Source organism: Petromyzon marinus, chromosome 72 (assembly GCF_048934315.1).
Source record: "Petromyzon marinus isolate PM22_M1 ecotype Great Lakes invasive population chromosome 72, UKy_Petmar_22M1.pri1.0, whole genome shotgun sequence".
Taxonomy (NCBI): Eukaryota; Metazoa; Chordata; class Hyperoartia; order Petromyzontiformes; family Petromyzontidae; genus Petromyzon; species Petromyzon marinus.
Window position 1 is genome coordinate 3021607 of NC_133738.1, and position 23529 is coordinate 3045135.

At 51.2% G+C, this 23529-nt stretch overlaps 1 protein-coding gene across 1 annotated transcript in view; it reads right to left on the bottom strand.

The window, feature by feature from the left end:
- The window catches only part of LOC116938476 (uncharacterized), a 91402-nt gene that overhangs the window by 33644 nt on the left and 34229 nt on the right, over positions 1–23529 (bottom strand). The window contains exon 2 of the mRNA XM_076055662.1: positions 1725–1783. Within this exon, the coding sequence (XP_075911777.1) occupies positions 1725–1783 (59 nt within the window). The remainder of the gene's footprint in view (positions 1–1724; positions 1784–23529) is intronic.

A 23529-nucleotide genomic window follows, 5' to 3' on the forward strand; every position in this document is an offset into this window, starting at 1 on the left:
AGGCGGTACTGGTCCAGCTCCTGACAGAGGAGTGGCAGCCTCTACTCTACACAAACCAGAACCAGTCCACCGGACCTCCTGAATACCGCAGAGGTCCAGGAGGTACCGGTAAAACTCCTGACAGAGAAGTGGCAGCCTCTACTCTACACAAACCAGAGCCACTCCACCGGACCTCCTGAATGCCAGAGAGATCCAGGCGGTAGCGGTACAGCTCCTGACAGAGGAGCGGCAGCCTCTCCTCTACACACACAAACCAGAACCACTCCACCGGACCTCCTGAATGCCGCAGAGATCCAGGCGGTACTGGTCCAGCTCCCGACACAGGAGCGGCAGTCTCTCTCCTCTACACAAACCAGAGCCACTCCACCGGACCTCCTGAAGGCCGCAAGAGATCCAGGCGGTACCGGTCCAGCTCCTGACAGAGGAGTGGCAGCCTCTACTCGACACAAACCAGAGCCACTCCACTGGACCTCCTACATGCCGCAGATATCCAGGCGGTACCGGTCCAGCTCCTGACAGAGGAGCGGCAGCCTCTACTCGACACAAACCAGAGCCACTCCACTGGACCTCCTGAATGCCGCAGATATCCAGGCAGTACTGGTACAGCTCCTGACAGAGGAGTGGCAGCCTCTACTCGACACAAACCAGAGCCACTCCACTGGACCTCCTGAATACCGCAGAGATCCAGGAGGTACCGGTCCAGCTCCTGACAGAGGAGCGGCAGCCTCTACTCTACACAAACAAACCAGATCCACTCCACCGGACCTCCTGAATGCCGCAGAGATCCAGGCGGTACCGGTCCAGCTCCTGACAGAGGAGTGGCAGCCTCTACTCTACACAAACCAGAGCTACTCCACCGGACCTCCTGAATCCCGCAGAGATCCAGGCGGTACTGGTACAGCTCCTGACAGAAGAGCGGCAGCCTCTACTCTACACAAACCAGAACCACTCCACCGGACCTCCTGAATGCCACAGAGATCCGGGCGGTACCGGTCCAACTCCCAACAGAGGAGTAGGCAGCCTCTCCTCCGCAGCGAGCGTTCGGACATTCCACGTGGCCGCGCGAAGTGGTTCTGCTTCTTGAGGCACCCTGAGGGTGAGGATTCAGTCTCCCGGCAGAGTCGACACATCATCATCAGCAGATAATGCTGCTGCTGATGATGCTGCTGATGATGCTGTTGATGATGATGCTACCACTTATGATGCAGCTAATGCGACTGGTGATGCTACCGATGATGATGATGCTGCTGCTGATGATGCTGTTGCTGATGATCATGCTACTGATGATGATGGTAATGCCACTGATGATAATGATGATATTGCTACTGATGATAATGCTACTGATTATATTGCTACTGATGATAGTGGTGATGATGATGGCACTGCTACTGATGATGATATTGCTACTGATGATGCTGATATAGCTACTGATGATAGTGGTGATGATGATGATGATATTGCTACTGATGATCATTTTGCTACTGATGATGCTGATATAGCTACTGATGATGATGACACTGCTACTGATGATGACACTGCTAATGATGATGATGCTACTGATGATGCCGATATTGCTACTGATGATGATGATGCTGCTGCTGATGATGCTATTGCTACTGATGATGATGATGCTGCTGATGATGATATTGCTGATGATGATGATGCTACTGATGATGATGATGCTGATGATAGTGGTGATGATGATCATCATCAGCATCACTCACCCGACAGAAAGCTCCATTCTGGCATGGACTCGAGATGCAGGCGTTCCTCTGCAGTCCGACTGCGCACACAGACACAGGCAAAGGTCACCCAGGTAGCCTCTGGCAGGGCTGTAGGGGCAAGTGCTGTTAGTAGCGAGTAGCAGCAGCAGTGTCTATGTACTACACACACCACACACAGACAAAGCTCCCCCAGGTAGCCTCTAGCAGGGCTGTAGGGGCAAGTGCTGTTAGTAGCGAGTAGCAGCAGCAGTGTCTATGTACTACACACACCACACACAGACAAAGCTACCCCAGGTAGCCTCTAGCAGGGCTGCAGGGGCAAGTGCTGTTAGTAGCGAGTAGCAGCAGCAGTGTCTATGTGCTAGACACACCACGCACAGACAAAGCTACCCCAGGTAGCCTCTAGCAGGGCTGTAGGGGCAAGTGCTGTTAGTAGCGAGTAGCATCAGCAGTGTCTATGTACTACACACACCACACACACAGACAAAGCTCCCCCAGGTAGCCTCTAGCAGGGCTGCAGGGGCAAGTGCTGTTAGTAGCGAGTAGCAGCAGCAGTGTCTATGTACTACACACACCACACACAGACAAAGCTACCCCAGGAAGCCTCTAGCAGGGCTGCAGGGGCAAGTGCTGTTAGCGAGCACCTATGAAGGCTGCTGACACTGGTGGTACACACAGGGTGGGTGGTCAGGACCACGCCCGACCGCCTTTGTCTCTCCCCCAGTGCTACACCGCTACACCGCTACACCAGGCAACTCATTTGAGGCTGAGTCAACCTAGGCGAGGGCCAGGACCGGTTCAGATAATCGCTATCACTGGGTGGTGGTGGTGGTCGTGAGCAGGTTCGGAGCACAGCGGCGTCGAGCTAATCACTGCACCAACACACCACCAACACACCACCAACACACCACCAACACACACACCAACACACACACCACACACACACACACCACACACACACCACCAACACACACACACCACTAACACACCACCAACACACCACCAACACACACACCAACACACACACACCACACACACACACCAAACACACACCACCAACACACACACCAACACACACACCACTAACACACCACCAACACACACACCACCAACACACCACTAACACACACACACCAACACACACACCAACACACACACACACCAACACACACACACCAACAGACCAACACACACACACACCAACACACACACACCAACACACACACCAACACACACCAACACACAACAACAACAACTGCCATTCGCCACTAAGTGGCGGTGACGTCACCACGACGCTTGTGCCAGGCTATGTGCACCTTGAGGCCACGTGAAGTGTCGAAAGCCCGCTGGCAGGAGGTCACGGGGCAGACCCAGGTGCCACGGCGGATCGACTGACTGAGATGACTGGCTGATGCACCACCTGTGCCCCCTACTGTGCCAACCTGCTGTGCTTTAGCCACCCGGCGCTCCGCTCGTTGTTGTGAGCGTCGCTCCTACGCCCTCCGCTGTTGTTGGAGGGCGACTGCCTCCAACTGCCCAGTAGCATCCTTCACGAGCCTCCTCCACAGAGGCCGATCTTGACACCGCTGGTACCAGTCATCGGCAAGTCCACTCAGCTCCACGTCCTCCTGTACCACATCACTCCATCTCTTCTCTAGCCCGTGCCGCGCCCGCTTAGCCCCCTCAATCCGGCCAAACAAAAGCTGTTTCGGCATGCGGTGGCTGGGCATGCGGGCTACATGACCCAGCCATCGCAGCCTTGCCTGCCGGAGGAGCTCACCGATGGGACCCTGCCCAGATCTTTCAAGGATTTGTGAGCTCCTCACACAATCCAGTCTGGTTAAACCCAGGATGGATCGTAGGCAGGCCAGCCTAAATGTTTCCAACCGGCGAAGATGTTCCATTAGGGGGGTCCACGTTTCGCAAGCGTAGAGAAGGGAGGGAATGACCGTGGCCGAGAAGACCTGAAGCTTAGTGCGGAGCGACAGACCAGGTAGCTTCCACACAGCGTTACGCAACCGATGAAAAGATATTGCCGCTTGACTGATTCGGAGTGAGACCTCTGCTGTTAAACTGGAGCCAGTCATAAGCACACTGCCCAGGTATGGGAAACTCTCCACTCTCTCCACAACTGCCCCATCACCGATTGGGAGTTGTGGGGGTGGAGTGTCCGATGGTACAAAATACCCAGGCAGGTGCTTAGTTTTGGTGGGGCTGATGGTAAGGCCCCACCTCTTAGTGGCACGCTCCAGTCTCAGCAGCAGCGTCTCCAACTCCTCCTCTGACTGAGCAGCTATTACCAAATCATCAGCATACATAACGTGGTTGAGCAATAGGGAGCCATCCTTTGACCGCACCCGGGCATCGATTAGCCTCCCATTATATCTGTACCATATGGAGATTCCCCCGGTACAGCTAGTGAAGGCTTCACGAACTACGTGGTCAAAATAGATGTTAAATAATGTGGGAGCCAGAGGACATCCCTGTCGCACCCCAAGGTGTACAGGGAATGGCTCTGACTCCCGGCCACGTAGTTTTACCCGGGCCCGCTCACCATCATGAAGGTCCTTAATGATCGTGAGCAGAGGGTCAGGTACTCCAAAAGCACGAAGAACGACCCAGAGCCCAGGCCTACTGATGGTATCATAAGCCTTGACCAGGTCAATAAAGCAGAGATGTAGGTCTTGTTGGAATTCCCTACACCTCTGCTGTAGCAGACGGACAGAAAATATGGCATCTGTGCAGGACCGCCCTTTCCTGAAACCGCATTGGGGCTCCGCAAGCCTCTCCTCAGCGTGACTGGCAAGGCGATGCTGAATAATCCTTGCCAGGACCTTTCCCGGCACACTGAGGAGTGAGATGCCCCTGTAGTTGTTACAGTCTGTGCGGTCCCCCTTCTTAAAAAGGGGGACCACCAGGGCATCCTTCCAATCCTGCGGAACCCGTCCAGTGGTCCAGACTGTTGTTATGATGTCATATAGGGCAGTCTGTGCACCAACGCCACCCTCCCTCAGAATTTCGCTTGGGAGATCATCTCTGCCCGCTGCCTTTCCTGGTCTCAGACTCCGGATCGCCTTCAATACTTCCTCAGCAGATGGCACCTCAGCCAGCCACTCACAGGGGGTGACTTCTTCCAATATTTGAGGCACCGCAGCCTCAGCAGGGTCATCCTCACTTTGTGCCACGATGTTTTCCTGGCTGAGGGATTTTTCCTCCCCCAGGACCTCACAGAAATGCTCAGCAAATCTGCGAACCTGTTCCTGGGGGTCGGAGATTGGATCACAGTTTTTTCCCCTAATGATGGTAATAGGTGTGGCGCTGCAGGTTACTTTTTTGATGGAGTTAAATAGAGATTTGTGATCACGGGCCACTGAGGCAGACTCCATCTCCTCAGCAACCCGCGACCACCACCCATCCTTGCAGCGCCTCACGGCTCTCCGAACCTCCGAGCGAAGGCTGCGGTAAGCCTCCTCATTCTCTGACGTGGGATTCTGTAGCCGATGACAGTGGGCCTGTCGCTTTTTCTCAACCATCCTGAACACCTCCTCTGTCAGCCAGGGTCTCTGGGGAGGTCTGGACCGCGTACCCAAAGCAGCCATTGCAGCTGCATGAGTCACAGTCCTAAACCTCGCCCATTTACCCTCGACATCAGGAGGAGTCGGGGACGATGTCAACCCCACCCTCAAGCGATGATGAAATTCTCGCTTGCAACTTTCATCAGATAACTGAGACCAGGCCACTTTATGTTGGAATGGGGTCCTGGGTGTACACCCACCACCGGAGTGGAAGAATGGCAGGTGCATCTTACAGATGACTAGTCGATGGTCAGAGGGCAGATCAGCTCCACGGTAGGTCCTGGTGTCAAGGACATGGGCTCGCATTCGCTGGTCCGTCACTATGTAGTCCAACATATGTTCTTGCTTGGACCCGGCATGCATCCATGATGTTGTGTGGATGCGCCGATGCCGGAACAGCGTGTTGGTAATTACAAGCCCATGGGCTGCACAAAAATCTAGCAGCCTCCTACCGTTGTTATTGAGCTGATCTGGCCCATGCCCTCCAATCACTCCAGACCAGGTGCCAGTATCATGACCAACTTGGGCATTGAAGTCACCCAACATGATGACTCTATCCCGAGGGGCCACTTTAGCCAGCACCTGTGACAGGAGGTCATAGAAGGCATCTGACTCATCGGCTTTGCCTGCATCCCTCCACGGATGTTCATCTTCGGTGGGGGCATAAGTAACCACGACCACCATTCCTCGCCTCCGGTTGATGGGAAGGCGAGCCCAAAGTAGCCTGGGGCTTACAGCTTCCCACACCTCACCGCCACGCTCCCACGCCCCCTTCATTCTTTTGTTCAAAAGAAGACCCACACCCTGTTGTTTGGCAGTCTGCTGCCCCGAGTAGAGGACTGTCCACCCCTCATGGTGGCAGGAGCCAGAGCCGGTCCACCGGACCTCCTGAATGCCGCATAGATCCAGGCGGTACCGGTCCAGCTCCCGACAGAGGAGTGGCAGCCTCTCCTCTGCAGTGAGCGTTCGAACATTCCACGTGGCCACCCGTAGTGGCTTTTCGTTGTTTCTGGAGTAGCCCCGAGGGTAGGTATTCAATCTCCTGGCTCCGCCAATTGGGGTTTGGCCAGGAGACGTCATAGACGCCTGGCCCCCCGGGGCCTCCGGCACAAGCTTATTAGTTACATATTTCAGTTTAATTCGTGGTTTCGTGGTAATTAATTGAAGGTGGAGGGGTTACCAGCCCCTCGCACCCGTCCAGAGCCCCTGTTTAGCCCCTGTGGTGGACACATATGCCATGAGGGGAGGAGCCAATCAAAATTGGATCTCCCCCCACAGCACTGTCCATGACAGAGTTGCCCGTCCGGCACCGCAACACACACACCAACACACACACCAACACACACACCAACACACACACACACCAACACACACACCACACACACACCAACACACACATACACCAACACACACACCAACACACACCAACACACACACACCAACACACACACACCAACACACACACACCAACACACACATACCACACCAACACACACACCAACACACACACACCAACACACACCAACACACACACACCAACACACACACCAACACACACACACCACACACACACCACCAACACACACACACCACTAACACACCACCAACACACCACCAACACACACACCAACACACACACACCACACACACACACCAAACACACACCACCAACACACACACCAACACACACACCACTAACACACCACCAACACACACACCACCAACACACCACTAACACACACACACCAACACACACACCAACACACACACACACCAACACACACACACCAACAGACCAACACACACACACACCAACACACACACACCAACACACACACCAACACACACCAACACACAACAACAACTGCCATTCGCCACTAAGTGGCGGTGACGTCACCACGACGCTTGTGCCAGGCTATGTGCACCTTGAGGCCACGTGAAGTGTCGAAAGCCCGCTGGCAGGAGGTCACGGGGCAGACCCAGGTGCCACGGCGGATCGACTGACTGAGATGACTGGCTGATGCACCACCTGTGCCCCCTACTGTGCCAACCTGCTGTGCTTTAGCCACCCGGCGCTCCGCTCGTTGTTGTGAGCGTCGCTCCTACGCCCTCCGCTGTTGTTGGAGGGCGACTGCCTCCAACTGCCCAGTAGCATCCTTCACGAGCCTCCTCCACAGAGGCCGATCTTGACACCGCTGGTACCAGTCATCGGCAAGTCCACTCAGCTCCACGTCCTCCTGTACCACATCACTCCATCTCTTCTCTAGCCCGTGCCGCGCCCGCTTAGCCCCCTCAATCCGGCCAAACAAAAGCTGTTTCGGCATGCGGTGGCTGGGCATGCGGGCTACATGACCCAGCCATCGCAGCCTTGCCTGCCGGAGGAGCTCACCGATGGGACCCTGCCCAGATCTTTCAAGGATTTGTGAGCTCCTCACACAATCCAGTCTGGTTAAACCCAGGATGGATCGTAGGCAGGCCAGCCTAAATGTTTCCAACCGGCGAAGATGTTCCATTAGGGGGGTCCACGTTTCGCAAGCGTAGAGAAGGGAGGGAATGACCGTGGCCGAGAAGACCTGAAGCTTAGTGCGGAGCGACAGACCAGGTAGCTTCCACACAGCGTTACGCAACCGATGAAAAGATATTGCCGCTTGACTGATTCGGAGTGAGACCTCTGCTGTTAAACTGGAGCCAGTCATAAGCACACTGCCCAGGTATGGGAAACTCTCCACTCTCTCCACAACTGCCCCATCACCGATTGGGAGTTGTGGGGGTGGAGTGTCCGATGGTACAAAATACCCAGGCAGGTGCTTAGTTTTGGTGGGGCTGATGGTAAGGCCCCACCTCTTAGTGGCACGCTCCAGTCTCAGCAGCAGCGTCTCCAACTCCTCCTCTGACTGAGCAGCTATTACCAAATCATCAGCATACATAACGTGGTTGAGCAATAGGGAGCCATCCTTTGACCGCACCCGGGCATCGATTAGCCTCCCATTATATCTGTACCATATGGAGATTCCCCCGGTACAGCTAGTGAAGGCTTCACGAACTACGTGGTCAAAATAGATGTTAAATAATGTGGGAGCCAGAGGACATCCCTGTCGCACCCCAAGGTGTACAGGGAATGGCTCTGACTCCCGGCCACGTAGTTTTACCCGGGCCCGCTCACCATCATGAAGGTCCTTAATGATCGTGAGCAGAGGGTCAGGTACTCCAAAAGCACGAAGAACGACCCAGAGCCCAGGCCTACTGATGGTATCATAAGCCTTGACCAGGTCAATAAAGCAGAGATGTAGGTCTTGTTGGAATTCCCTACACCTCTGCTGTAGCAGACGGACAGAAAATATGGCATCTGTGCAGGACCGCCCTTTCCTGAAACCGCATTGGGGCTCCGCAAGCCTCTCCTCAGCGTGACTGGCAAGGCGATGCTGAATAATCCTTGCCAGGACCTTTCCCGGCACACTGAGGAGTGAGATGCCCCTGTAGTTGTTACAGTCTGTGCGGTCCCCCTTCTTAACAAGGGGGACCACCAGGGCATCCTTCCAATCCTGCGGAACCCGTCCAGTGGTCCAGACTGTTGTTATGATGTCATATAGGGCAGTCTGTGCACCAACGCCACCCTCCCTCAGCATTTCGCTTGGGAGATCATCTCTGCCCGCTGCCTTTCCTGGTCTCAGACTCCGGATCGCCTTCAATACTTCCTCAGCAGATGGCACCTCAGCCAGCCACTCACAGGGGGTGACTTCTTCCAATATTTGAGGCACCGCAGCCTCAGCAGGGTCATCCTCACTTTGTGCCACGATGTTTTCCTGGCTGAGGGATTTTTCCTCCCCCAGGACCTCACAGAAATGCTCAGCAAATCTGCGAACCTGTTCCTGGGGGTCGGAGATTGGATCACCGTTTTTTCCCCTAATGATGGTAATAGGTGTGGCGCTGCAGGTTACTTTTTTGATGGAGTTAAATAGAGATTTGTGATCACGGGCCACTGAGGCAGACTCCATCTCCTCAGCAACCCGCGACCACCACCCATCCTTGCAGCGCCTCACGGCTCTCCGAACCTCCGAGCGAAGGCTGCGGTAAGCCTCCTCATTCTCTGACGTGGGATTCTGTAGCCGATGACAGTGGGCCTGTCGCTTTTTCTCAACCATCCTGAACACCTCCTCTGTCAGCCAGGGTCTCTGGGGAGGTCTGGACCGCGTACCCAAAGCAGCCATTGCAGCTGCATGAGTCACAGTCCTAAACCTCGCCCATTTACCCTCGACATCAGGAGGAGTCGGGGACGATGTCAACCCCACCCTCAAGCGATGATGAAATTCTCGCTTGCAACTTTCATCAGATAACTGAGACCAGGCCACTTTATGTTGGAATGGGGTCCTGGGTGTACACCCACCACCGGAGTGGAAGAATGGCAGGTGCATCTTACAGATGACTAGTCGATGGTCAGAGGGCAGATCAGCTCCACGGTAGGTCCTGGTGTCAAGGACATGGGCTCGCATTCGCTGGTCCGTCACTATGTAGTCCAACATATGTTCTTGCTTGGACCCGGCATGCATCCATGATGTTGTGTGGATGCGCCGATGCCGGAACAGCGTGTTGGTAATTACAAGCCCATGGGCTGCACAAAAATCTAGCAGCCTCCTACCGTTGTTATTGAGCTGATCTGGCCCATGCTCTCCAATCACTCCAGACCAGGTGCCAGTATCATGACCAACTTGGGCATTGAAGTCACCCAACATGATGACTCTATCCCGAGGGGCCATTTTAGCCAGCACCTGTGACAGGAGGTCATAGAAGGCATCTGACTCATCGGCTTTGCCTGCATCCCTCCACGGATGTTCATCTTCGGTGGGGGCATAAGTAACCACGACCACCATTCCTCGCCTCCGGTTGATGGGAAGGCGAGCCCAAAGTAGCCTGGGGCTTACAGCTTCCCACACCTCACCGCCACGCTCCCACGCCCCCTTCATTCTTTTGTTCAAAAGAAGACCCACACCCTGTTGTTTGGCAGTCTGCTGCCCCGAGTAGAGGACTGTCCACCCCTCATGGTGGCAGGAGCCAGAGCCGGTCCACCGGACCTCCTGAATGCCGCATAGATCCAGGCGGTACCGGTCCAGCTCCCGACAGAGGAGTGGCAGCCTCTCCTCTGCAGTGAGCGTTCGAACATTCCACGTGGCCACCCGTAGTGGCTTTTCGTTGTTTCTGGAGTAGCCCCGAGGGTAGGTATTCAATCTCCTGGCTCCGCCAATTGGGGTTTGGCCAGGAGACGTCATAGACGCCTGGCCCCCCGGGGCCTCCGGCACAAGCTTATTAGTTACATATTTCAGTTTAATTCGTGGTTTCGTGGTAATTAATTGAAGGTGGAGGGGTTACCAGCCCCTCACACCCGTCCAGAGCCCCTGTTTAGCCCCTGTGGTGGACACATATGCCATGAGGGGAGGAGCCAATCAAAATTGGATCTCCCCCCACAGCACTGTCCATGACAGAGTTGCCCGTCCGGCACCGCAACACACACACCAACACACACACCAACACACACACCAACACACACACACACCAACACACACACCACACACACACCAACACACACATACACCAACACACACACCAACACACACCAACACACACACACCAACACACACACACACCAACACACACACACCAACACACACATACCACACCAACAAACACACCAACACACACACACCAACACACACCAACACACACACACCAACACACACACCAACACACACACACCACACACACACCACCAACACACACACACCACTAACACACCACCAACACACCACCAACACACACACCAACACACACACACCACACACACACACCAAACACACACCACCAACACACACACCAACACACACACCACTAACACACCACCAACACACACACCACCAACACACCACTAACACACACACACCAACACACACACCAACACACACACACACCAACACACACACACCAACAGACCAACACACACACACACCAACACACACACACCAACACACACACCAACACACACCAACACACAACAACAACAACTGCCATTCGCCACTAAGTGGCGGTGACGTCACCACGACGCTTGTGCCAGGCTATGTGCACCTTGAGGCCACGTGAAGTGTCGAAAGCCCGCTGGCAGGAGGTCACGGGGCAGACCCAGGTGCCACGGCGGATCGACTGACTGAGATGACTGGCTGATGCACCACCTGTGCCCCCTACTGTGCCAACCTGCTGTGCTTTAGCCACCCGGCGCTCCGCTCGTTGTTGTGAGCGTCGCTCCTACGCCCTCCGCTGTTGTTGGAGGGCGACTGCCTCCAACTGCCCAGTAGCATCCTTCACGAGCCTCCTCCACAGAGGCCGATCTTGACACCGCTGGTACCAGTCATCGGCAAGTCCACTCAGCTCCACGTCCTCCTGTACCACATCACTCCATCTCTTCTCTAGCCCGTGCCGCGCCCGCTTAGCCCCCTCAATCCGGCCAAACAAAAGCTGTTTCGGCATGCGGTGGCTGGGCATGCGGGCTACATGACCCAGCCATCGCAGCCTTGCCTGCCGGAGGAGCTCACCGATGGGACCCTGCCCAGATCTTTCAAGGATTTGTGAGCTCCTCACACAATCCAGTCTGGTTAAACCCAGGATGGATCGTAGGCAGGCCAGCCTAAATGTTTCCAACCGGCGAAGATGTTCCATTAGGGGGGTCCACGTTTCGCAAGCGTAGAGAAGGGAGGGAATGACCGTGGCCGAGAAGACCTGAAGCTTAGTGCGGAGCGACAGACCAGGTAGCTTCCACACAGCGTTACGCAACCGATGAAAAGATATTGCCGCTTGACTGATTCGGAGTGAGACCTCTGCTGTTAAACTGGAGCCAGTCATAAGCACACTGCCCAGGTATGGGAAACTCTCCACTCTCTCCACAACTGCCCCATCACCGATTGGGAGTTGTGGGGGTGGAGTGTCCGATGGTACAAAATACCCAGGCAGGTGCTTAGTTTTGGTGGGGCTGATGGTAAGGCCCCACCTCTTAGTGGCACGCTCCAGTCTCAGCAGCAGCGTCTCCAACTCCTCCTCTGACTGAGCAGCTATTACCAAATCATCAGCATACATAACGTGGTTGAGCAATAGGGAGCCATCCTTTGACCGCACCCGGGCATCGATTAGCCTCCCATTATATCTGTACCATATGGAGATTCCCCCGGTACAGCTAGTGAAGGCTTCACGAACTACGTGGTCAAAATAGATGTTAAATAATGTGGGAGCCAGAGGACATCCCTGTCGCACCCCAAGGTGTACAGGGAATGGCTCTGACTCCCGGCCACGTAGTTTTACCCGGGCCCGCTCACCATCATGAAGGTCCTTAATGATCGTGAGCAGAGGGTCAGGTACTCCAAAAGCACGAAGAACGACCCAGAGCCCAGGCCTACTGATGGTATCATAAGCCTTGACCAGGTCAATAAAGCAGAGATGTAGGTCTTGTTGGAATTCCCTACACCTCTGCTGTAGCAGACGGACAGAAAATATGGCATCTGTGCAGGACCGCCCTTTCCTGAAACCGCATTGGGGCTCCGCAAGCCTCTCCTCAGCGTGACTGGCAAGGCGATGCTGAATAATCCTTGCCAGGACCTTTCCCGGCACACTGAGGAGTGAGATGCCCCTGTAGTTGTTACAGTCTGTGCGGTCCCCCTTCTTAAAAAGGGGGACCACCAGGGCATCCTTCCAATCCTGCGGAACCCGTCCAGTGGTCCAGACTGTTGTTATGATGTCATATAGGGCAGTCTGTGCACCAACGCCACCCTCCCTCAGCATTTCGCTTGGGAGATCATCTCTGCCCGCTGCCTTTCCTGGTCTCAGACTCCGGATCGCCTTCAATACTTCCTCAGCAGATGGCACCTCAGCCAGCCACTCACAGGGGGTGACTTCTTCCAATATTTGAGGCACCGCAGCCTCAGCAGGGTCATCCTCACTTTGTGCCACGATGTTTTCCTGGCTGAGGGATTTTTCCTCCCCCAGGACCTCACAGAAATGCTCAGCAAATCTGCGAACCTGTTCCTGGGGGTCGGAGATTGGATCACCGTTTTTTCCCCTAATGATGGTAATAGGTGTGGCGCTGCAGGTTACTTTTTTGATGGAGTTAAATAGAGATTTGTGATCACGGGCCACTGAGGCAGACTCCATCTCCTCAGCAACCCGCGACCACCACCCATCCTTGCAGCGCCTCACGGCTCTCCGAACCTCCGAGCGAAGGCTGCGGTAAGCCTCCTCATTCTCTGACGTGGGATTCTGTAGCCGATGACAGTGGGCCTGTCGCTTTTTCTCAACCATCCTGAACACCTCCTCTGTCAGCCAGGGTCTCTGGGGAGGTCTGGACCGCGTACCCAAAGCAGCCATTGCAGCTGCATGAGTCACAGTCCTAAACCTCGCCCATTTACCCTCGACATCAGGAGGAGTCGGGGACGATGTCAACCCCACCCTCAAGCGATGATGAAATTCTCGCTTGCAACTTTCATCAGATAACTGAGACCAGGCCACTTTATGTTGGAATGGGGTCCTGGGTGTACACCCACCACCGGAGTGGAAGAATGGCAGGTGCATCTTACAGATGACTAGTCGATGGTCAGAGGGCAGATCAGCTCCACGGTAGGTCCTGGTGTCAAGGACATGGGCTCGCATTCGCTGGTCCGTCACTATGTAGTCCAACATATGTTCTTGCTTGGACCCGGCATGCATCCATGATGTTGTGTGGATGCGCCGATGCCGGAACAGCGTGTTGGTAATTACAAGCCCATGGGCTGCACAAAAATCTAGCAGCCTCCTACCGTTGTTATTGAGCTGATCTGGCCCATGCTCTCCAATCACTCCAGACCAGGTGCCAGTATCATGACCAACTTGGGCATTGAAGTCACCCAACATGATGACTCTATCCCGAGGGGCCATTTTAGCCAGCACCTGTGACAGGAGGTCATAGAAGGCATCTGACTCATCGGCTTTGCCTGCATCCCTCCACGGATGTTCATCTTCGGTGGGGGCATAAGTAACCACGACCACCATTCCTCGCCTCCGGTTGATGGGAAGGCGAGCCCAAAGTAGCCTGGGGCTTACAGCTTCCCACACCTCACCGCCACGCTCCCACGCCCCCTTCATTCTTTTGTTCAAAAGAAGACCCACACCCTGTTGTTTGGCAGTCTGCTGCCCCGAGTAGAGGACTGTCCACCCCTCATGGTGGCAGGAGCCAGAGCCGGTCCACCGGACCTCCTGAATGCCGCATAGATCCAGGCGGTACCGGTCCAGCTCCCGACAGAGGAGTGGCAGCCTCTCCTCTGCAGTGAGCGTTCGAACATTCCACGTGGCCACCCGTAGTGGCTTTTCGTTGTTTCTGGAGTAGCCCCGAGGGTAGGTATTCAATCTCCTGGCTCCGCCAATTGGGGTTTGGCCAGGAGACGTCATAGACGCCTGGCCCCCCGGGGCCTCCGGCACAAGCTTATTAGTTACATATTTCAGTTTAATTCGTGGTTTCGTGGTAATTAATTGAAGGTGGAGGGGTTACCAGCCCCTCGCACCCGTCCAGAGCCCCTGTTTAGCCCCTGTGGTGGACACATATGCCATGAGGGGAGGAGCCAATCAAAATTGGATCTCCCCCCACAGCACTGTCCATGACAGAGTTGCCCGTCCGGCACCGCAACACACACACCAACACACACACCAACACACACACCAACACACACACACACCAACACACACACCACACACACACCAACACACACATACACCAACACACACACCAACACACACACCAACACACACACACCAACACACACACACACCAACACACACACACCAACACACACACACCAACACACACATACCACACCAACACACACACCAACACACACACACCAACACACACCAACACACACACACCAACACACACACCAACACACACACCAACACACACACCACACCAACACACACAAGCAAACACACTACACACACCAACACACACACATCAACACACACCCACACACACCAACACACACACACACCAACACACACCAACACACACACCAACACACACCAACACACACACCAACACACACACCAACACACACACCAACACACACACCAACACACACACACCAACACACACACCAACACACACACACCAACACACACACACCAACACACACACACCAACACACACACACAACAACAACAACCGCCATTCGCCACTAAGTGGGCGGTGACGTCACCACGACGCTTGTGCCAGGCTATGTGCACCCTGAGGCCACGTGAAGTGTCGAACGCCCGCTGGCAGGAGGTCACAGGGCAGACCCAGGTGCCATGGGTCGACTGACTGAGATGACTGGCTGATGCGCCACCTGTGCCCCCTACTGTGCCAACCTGCTGTGCTTTAGCCACCCGGCGCTCCGCTCGTTGTTGTGAGCATCGCTCCTCCGCCCTCCGTTGTTGTTGGAGGGCGACTGCCTCCAACTGCCCAGTAGCGTCCTTCACGAGCCTCCTCCACAGAGGCCGATCTTGACACCGCTGGTACCAGTCATCGGCAAGTCCACTCAGCTCCACGTCCTCCTGTACCACATCACTCCATCTCTTCTCTAGCCCGTGCCTCCCGTACCACATCACTCCATCTCTTCTCTAGCCCGTGCCGCGCCCGCTTAGCCCCCTCGATCCGGCCGAACAAAAGCTGTTTCGGCATGCGGTGGCTGGGCATGCGGGCTACATGACCCAGCCATCGCAGCCTTGCCCGCCGGAGGACCTCACCGATGGGACCTTGCCCAGATCTTTCACACACACACACACGCACACAACCACACACAGACTGTAGGGGCAAGTGCTGTTAGCGAGCACCTATGAAGGCCGGAACGGCACACGAGGGGGTGGGTGTCCAGCGCCACGCCCGACCGCCTTTGTCTCCCCAGTTACGATGTTTACACACCGCACCAGGTACTCATTTGAGGCTGAGTCGACCTAAGGGAGGCCCGGGACCGGTTCAGATAATCGTCACTGGTGTTGGCCGTGAGCGGGAATCGAACCCGGGTCGCCAGGTTCATAGCGCAGCGTAGCGCTAACCGCTACACCACCGCTCCCCACAACACACACACAGACACACCCACACACACAGCCACACACACAGCCACACACACAGCCACACACACACAGCCACACACAGCCACACATACACAGCCACACACACAGCCACACACCAACACACACACACCCACACACACAGCCACACACACACACACACCAACACACCCACACACAACCACACACACACAGCCACACACACACACACCAACACACCCACACACAACCACACACACAGCCACACACACGCACCAACACACCCACACACAACCACACACACAGCCACACACACAGCCACACACACACACACACAAACACACACACAGCCACACACCAACACACCCACACACACAGCCACACACACAACCAAACACACAACCATACACCCACACACAAATACAAAAAGGGTCGTCTGTTTCTCTGTGTCTATGTACTCTGTGTCTATGTACTCTGTGTATATGTACTCTATGTACTCTGTGTCTCTGTGTCTATGTACTCTATGTACCCTGTGTCTATGTACTCTATGTCTATGTACTCTGTGTCTCTGTGTCTATGTACTCTGTGTCTCTGTGTCTATGTGCTCTGTGTTATGTACTGTGTCTATGTACTCTGTGTCTCTGTCTCTGTGTCTATGTACTATGTGTCTCTGTGTCTATGTTCTCTGTGTCTCTGTGTCTATGTACTCTGCGTCTATGTACTCTGTGTGTCTATGTACTCTGTGTCTACGTACTCTGTGTCTATGTACCCTGTGTACTCTGTGTCTCTATGTCTGTGTCCTGTGTCTATGTACTCTGTGTACTCTGTGTCTATCTACTCTCTGTGTCTATGTACTCTGTGTTTATCTACTCTATGTAATCTATGTACTCTGTGTCTATCTACTCTTAGTACTCTGTGTATTCTGTGTCTATCTACTCTATGTAATCTATGTACTCTGTGTCTATCTACTCTATGTAATCTATGTACTCTGTGTCTATCTACTCTATGTAATCTATGTACTCTGTGTCTATCTACTCTATGTAATCTATGTACTCTGTGTCTGTGTCTATCTACTCTATGTAATCTATGTACTCTGTGTCTATCTACTCTATGTAATCTATGTACTCTGTGTCTATGTACTCTATGTAATCTATGTACTCTGTGTCTATCTACTCTATGTAATCTATGTACTCTGTGTCTATCTACTCTATGTAATCTATGTACTCTGTGTCTATGTACTCTATGTAATCTATGTACTCTGTGTCTATGTACTCTATGTAATCTATGTACTCTGTGTCTATCTACTCTATGTAATCTATGTACTCTGTGTCTATCTACTCTATGTAATCTATGTACTCTGTGTCTATGTACTCTATGTAATCTATGTACTCTGTGTCTATGTACTCTATGTAATCTATGTACTCTGTGTCTATCTACTCTATGTAATCTATGTACTCTGTGTCTATCTACTCTATGTAATCTATGTACTCTGTGTCTATGTACTCTATGTAATCTATGTACTCTGTGTCTATCTACTCTATGTAATCTATGCACTCTGTGTCTATCTACTCTATGTAATCTATGTACTCTGTGTCTATCTACTCTATGTAATCTATGTACTCTGTGTCTATCTACTCTATGTAATCTATGTACTCTGTGTCTATCTACTCTATGTAATCTATGTACTCTGTGTACTCTGTGTCTATGTACTCTATGTAATCTATGTACTCTGTGTCTATTTACTCTATGTAATCTATGTACTCTGTGTCCATCTACTCTATGTAATCTATGTACTCTGTGTCTATCTACTCTATGTAATCTATGTACTCTGTGTCTATCTACTCTATGTAATCTATGTACTATGTGTCTGTGTCTATCTACTCTATGTAATCTATGTACTCTGTGTCTATCTACTCTATGTAATCTATGTACTGTGTCTATCTACTCTATGTAATCTATGTACTCTGTGTTTATCTACTCTATGTTATCTATGTACTCTGTGTCTATCTACTCTATGTAATCTATGTACTCTGTGTCTATCTACTCTATGTAATCTATGTACTCTGTGTCTATCTACTCTATGTACTCTGTGTACTCTGTGTCTATCTACTCTATGTAATCTATGTACTCTGTGTCTATCTACTCTATGTAATCTATGTACTCTGTGTCTATCTACTCTATGTAATCTATGTACTCTGTGTTTATCTACTCTATGTAATCTATGTACTGTGTCTATCTACTCTATGTAATCTATGTACTCTGTGTCTATCTACTCTATGTAATCTATGTATTCTGTGTTTATCTACTCTATGTAATCTATGTACTCTGTGTCTATCTACTCTATGTAATCTATGTACTCTGTGTCTATCTACTCTATGTAATCTATGTACTCTGTGTCTATCTACTCTATGTAATCTATGTACTCTGTGTCTATCTACTCTATGTAATCAATGTACTCTGTGTCTATCTACTCTATGTAATCTATGTACTCTGTGTCTATGTACTCTATGTAATCTGTGTACTCTGTGTCTATCTACTCTATGTACTCTGTGTACTCTGTGTCTATCTACTCTATGTAATCTATGTACTCTGTGTTTATCTACTCTATGTAATCTATGTACTCTGTGTCTATCTACTCTATGTAATCTATGTACTGTGTTTATCTACTCTATGTAATCTATGTACTCTGTGTCTATCTACTCTATGTAATCTATGTACTCTGTGTCTATCTACTCTATGTAATCTATGTACTGTGTTTATCTACTCTATGTAATCTATGTACTGTGTTTATCTACTCTATGTAATCTAAGTACTCTGTGTCTGTGTTTATCTACTCTATGTAATCTATGTACTCTGTGTCTATCTACTCTATGTAATCTATGTACTCTGTGTCTATCTACTCTATGTAATCTATGTACTCTGTGTCTATCTACTCTATGTAATCTATGTACTCTGTGTCTATCTACTCTATGTAATCTATGTACTCTGTCTATCTACTCTATGTAATCTATGTACTGTGTTTATCTACTCTATGTAATCTGTGTACTCTGTGTCTCTGTAATCCGCTATGGAGCTCCAGCGGATCTCGTGACGATGATGACGGCGGCAGGGGATGTGTGTGTGTGGAGTGTGTGTAGTGTGTGTGTGTAGTGTGTGTAGTGTGTGTGTGTATGTAGTGTGTGTATGTGTGTAGTGTGTGTGTAGTGTAGTGTGTGTATGTAGTGTGTGTGTGTAGTGTGTGTGGAGTGTGTGTAGTGTGTGTGTGTAGTGTGTGTGTATGTGTGTGTGTGTGTAGTGTGTGTGGAGTGTGTGTAGTGTGTGTATGTGTAGTGTGTGTGTGTAGTGTGTGTGTGTAGTGTCTGTGTAGTGTGTGGAGTGTGTGTAGTGTGTGTAGTGTGTGTGGAGTGTGTGTGTAGTGTCTGTGTAGTGTGTGTAGTGTGTGTGTAGTGTGTGTATGTGTGTAGTGTGTGTATGTGTGTATGTATGTGTGTATGTAGTGTGTGTGTGTAGTGTGTGTGTGTAGTGTGTGTGTGTGGAGTGTGTGTGGAGTGTGTGTGTGTAGTGTGTGTGTGTAGTGTGTGTGTGTGGAGTGTGTGTGGAGTGTGTGTGTGTAGTGTGTGTGTGTGGAGTGTGTGCAGTGTGTGTGTGTAGTGTGTGTGGAGTGTGTGTAGTGTGTGTATGTGTAGTGTGTGTGTGTAGTGTGTGTGTAGTGTGTGTAGTGTGTGTAGTGTGTGTGTGTATGTGTGTGTGTAGTGTGTGTATGTATGTGTGTATGTAGTGTGTGTAGTGTGTGTGTATGTGTGTAGTGTGTGTGTAGTGTGTATGTGTGTGGAGTGTGTGTAGTGTGTGTATGTGTGTGTATGTGTGTGTGTATGTAGTGTGTGTAGTGTGTGTAGTGTGTGTGGAGTGTGTGTGTGTGTGTATGTAGTGTGTGTGTGTGTAGTGTGTGTGTATGTAGTGTGTGTGTGTATGTGTGTGGAGTGTGTGTAGTGTGTGTGTGTAGTGTGTGTGTGGAGTGTATGTAGTGTGTGTGTGTAGTGTGTGTGTAGTGTGTGTGTGTAGTGTGTGTAGTGTGTGTGTGTGTAGTGTGTGTGTGTGTATGTGTGTAGTGTGTGTGTAGTGTGTGTGTAATGTGTGTGTGTAGTGTGTGTGTAGTGTGTGTGTGTAGTGTGTGTATGTGTGTAGTGTGTGTGTAGTGTGTGGTGTGTAGTGTGTGTGTGTAGTGTGTGTGTAGTGTGTGTGTAGTGTGTGTGTGTAGTGTGTGTTTATGTAGTGTGTATGTGTGTAGTGTGTGTGTGTAGTGTGTGTGTGTAGTGTGTGTGTAGTGTGTGTGTAGTGTGTGTGTAGTGTGTGTGTGTAGTGTGTGTGTGTAGTGTGTGTGTAGTGTGTGTATGTAGTGTGTGTAGTGTGTGTGTGTATGTAGTATGTGTAGTGTGTGTGTGTAGTGTGTGTGTGTAGTGTGTGTGTAGTGTGTGTGTGTAGTGTGTGTATGTGTGTAGTGTGTGTGTAGTGTGTGTGTAGTGTGTGGTGTGTGTGTGTGTGTAGTGTGTGTGTGGTGTGTGGTGTGTGTGTGTGTGGTGTGTGGTGTGTGTGGTGTGTGTGGTGTGTGTGTGGCGTGTGTGTAGTGTGTGTGTAGTGTGTGTATGTGTGTATGTAGTGTGTGTAGTGTGTGTGTGTAGTGTGTATGTGTGTAATGTGTGTGTAGTGTGTGTGTGTAGTGTGTATGTGTGTAGTGTGTATGTAATGTGTGTGTGTAGTGTGTAGTGTGTGTATGTGTGTGTGTAGTGTGTGTGTGTAGTGTGTATGTGTGTAATGTGTGTGTGTGTGGAGTGTGTGGTGTGTGTGTGGCGTGTGTGTAGTGTGTGTGTAGTGTGTGTGTAGTGTGTGTGTAGTGTGTGTGTGTGTAGTGTGTGTGTGTAGTGTGTGTGTGTAGTGTGTGTGTGTGGAGTGTGTGTAGTGTGTGTGTGTGGTGTGTGTATGTGTGTAGTGTGTAGTGTGTGTGTAATGTGTGTGTGTAGTGTGTGTGTGTAGTGTGTGTCTGTTAGTGTGTGTAGTGTGTGTGTGTAGTGTCTGTGTAGTGTGTGGAGTGTGTGTAGTGTGTGTAGTGTGTATGTGTGTAGTGTGTGTGTGTAGTGTGTGTAGTGTGTGTGTGTATGTAGTGTGTGTATGTAGTGTGTGTGTGTAGTGTGTGTGTGTATGTGTGTAGTGTGTGTAGTGTGTGTGTGTGTAGTGTGTGTGTGTAGTGTGTGTGTGTAGTGTGTATGTGTGTAGTGTGTGTGTGTAGTGTGTGTGTGTAGTGTGTGTGTGTATGTGTGTGGAGTGTGTGTGTGTGTGTATGTAGTGTGTGTGTGTGTAGTGTGTGTGTATGTAGTGTGTGTGTGTATGTGTGTGGAGTGTGTGTAGTGTGTGTGTGTAGTGTGTGTGTGGAGTGTATGTAGTGTGTGTGTGTAGTGTGTGTGTAGTGTGTGTGTGTAGTGTGTGTAGTGTGTGTGTGTGTAGTGTGTGTGTGTGTATGTGTGTAGTGTGTGTGTAGTGTGTGTGTAATGTGTGTGTGTAGTGTGTGTGTAGTGTGTGTGTGTAGTGTGTGTATGTGTGTAGTGTGTGTGTAGTGTGTGGTGTGTAGTGTGTGTGTGTAGTGTGTGTGTAGTGTGTGTGTAGTGTGTGTGTGTAGTGTGTGTTTATGTAGTGTGTATGTGTGTAGTGTGTGTGTGTAGTGTGTGTGTGTAGTGTGTGTGTAGTGTGTGTGTAGTGTGTGTGTAGTGTGTGTGTGTAGTGTGTGTGTGTAGTGTGTGTGTAGTGTGTGTATGTAGTGTGTGTAGTGTGTGTGTGTATGTAGTATGTGTAGTGTGTGTGTGTAGTGTGTGTGTGTAGTGTGTGTGTAGTGTGTGTGTGTAGTGTGTGTATGTGTGTAGTGTGTGTGTAGTGTGTGTGTAGTGTGTGGTGTGTGTGTGTGTGTAGTGTGTGTGTGGTGTGTGGTGTGTGTGTGTGTGGTGTGTGGTGTGTGTGGTGTGTGTGGTGTGTGTGTGGCGTGTGTGTAGTGTGTGTGTAGTGTGTGTATGTGTGTATGTAGTGTGTGTAGTGTGTGTGTGTAGTGTGTATGTGTGTAATGTGTGTGTAGTGTGTGTGTGTAGTGTGTATGTGTGTAGTGTGTATGTAATGTGTGTGTGTAGTGTGTAGTGTGTGTATGTGTGTGTGTAGTGTGTGTGTGTAGTGTGTATGTGTGTAATGTGTGTGTGTGTGGAGTGTGTGGTGTGTGTGTGGCGTGTGTGTAGTGTGTGTGTAGTGTGTGTGTAGTGTGTGTGTAGTGTGTGTGTGTGTAGTGTGTGTGTGTAGTGTGTGTGTGTAGTGTGTGTGTGTGGAGTGTGTGTAGTGTGTGTGTGTGGTGTGTGTATGTGTGTAGTGTGTAGTGTGTGTGTAATGTGTGTGTGTAGTGTGTGTGTGTAGTGTGTGTCTGTTAGTGTGTGTAGTGTGTGTGTGTAGTGTCTGTGTAGTGTGTGGAGTGTGTGTAGTGTGTGTAGTGTGTATGTGTGTAGTGTGTGTGTGTAGTGTGTGTAGTGTGTGTGTGTATGTAGTGTGTGTATGTAGTGTGTGTGTGTAGTGTGTGTGTGTATGTGTGTAGTGTGTGTAGTGTGTGTGTGTGTAGTGTGTGTGTGTAGTGTGTGTGTGTAGTGTGTATGTGTGTAGTGTGTGTGTGTAGTGTGTGTGTGTAGTGTGTGTAGTGTGTGTGTGTAGTGTGTGTGTGTATGTGTGTAGTGTGTGTAGTGTGTGTATGTGTGTGTGTAGTGTGTGTGTGCTGTGTGTGTGTAGTGTGTGTGTGTGTGGTATGTGTGTGTAGTGTGTGTAGTGTGTGTAGTATGTGTAGTGTGTGTGTGTAGTGTGTGTGTGTAGTGTGTGTGTGGAGTGTGTGTAGTGTGTGGGTGTGTGTGTGTGGTGTGTGTGGTGTGTGTGTGGTGTGTGTGTAGTGTGTGTATGTTGTGTGTGTGTATGTAGTGTGTGTGTGTGTGGTGTGTGTGTGTAGTGTGTGTATAGTGTTTGTGGTGTGTGTGTGGAGTGTGGTGTGTGTGTAGTGTGTGTGTGGTGTGTGTGGTGTGTGTAGTGTGTGTGGTGTTTGTGTGTAGTGTGTATGTAGTGTGTGTATGGTG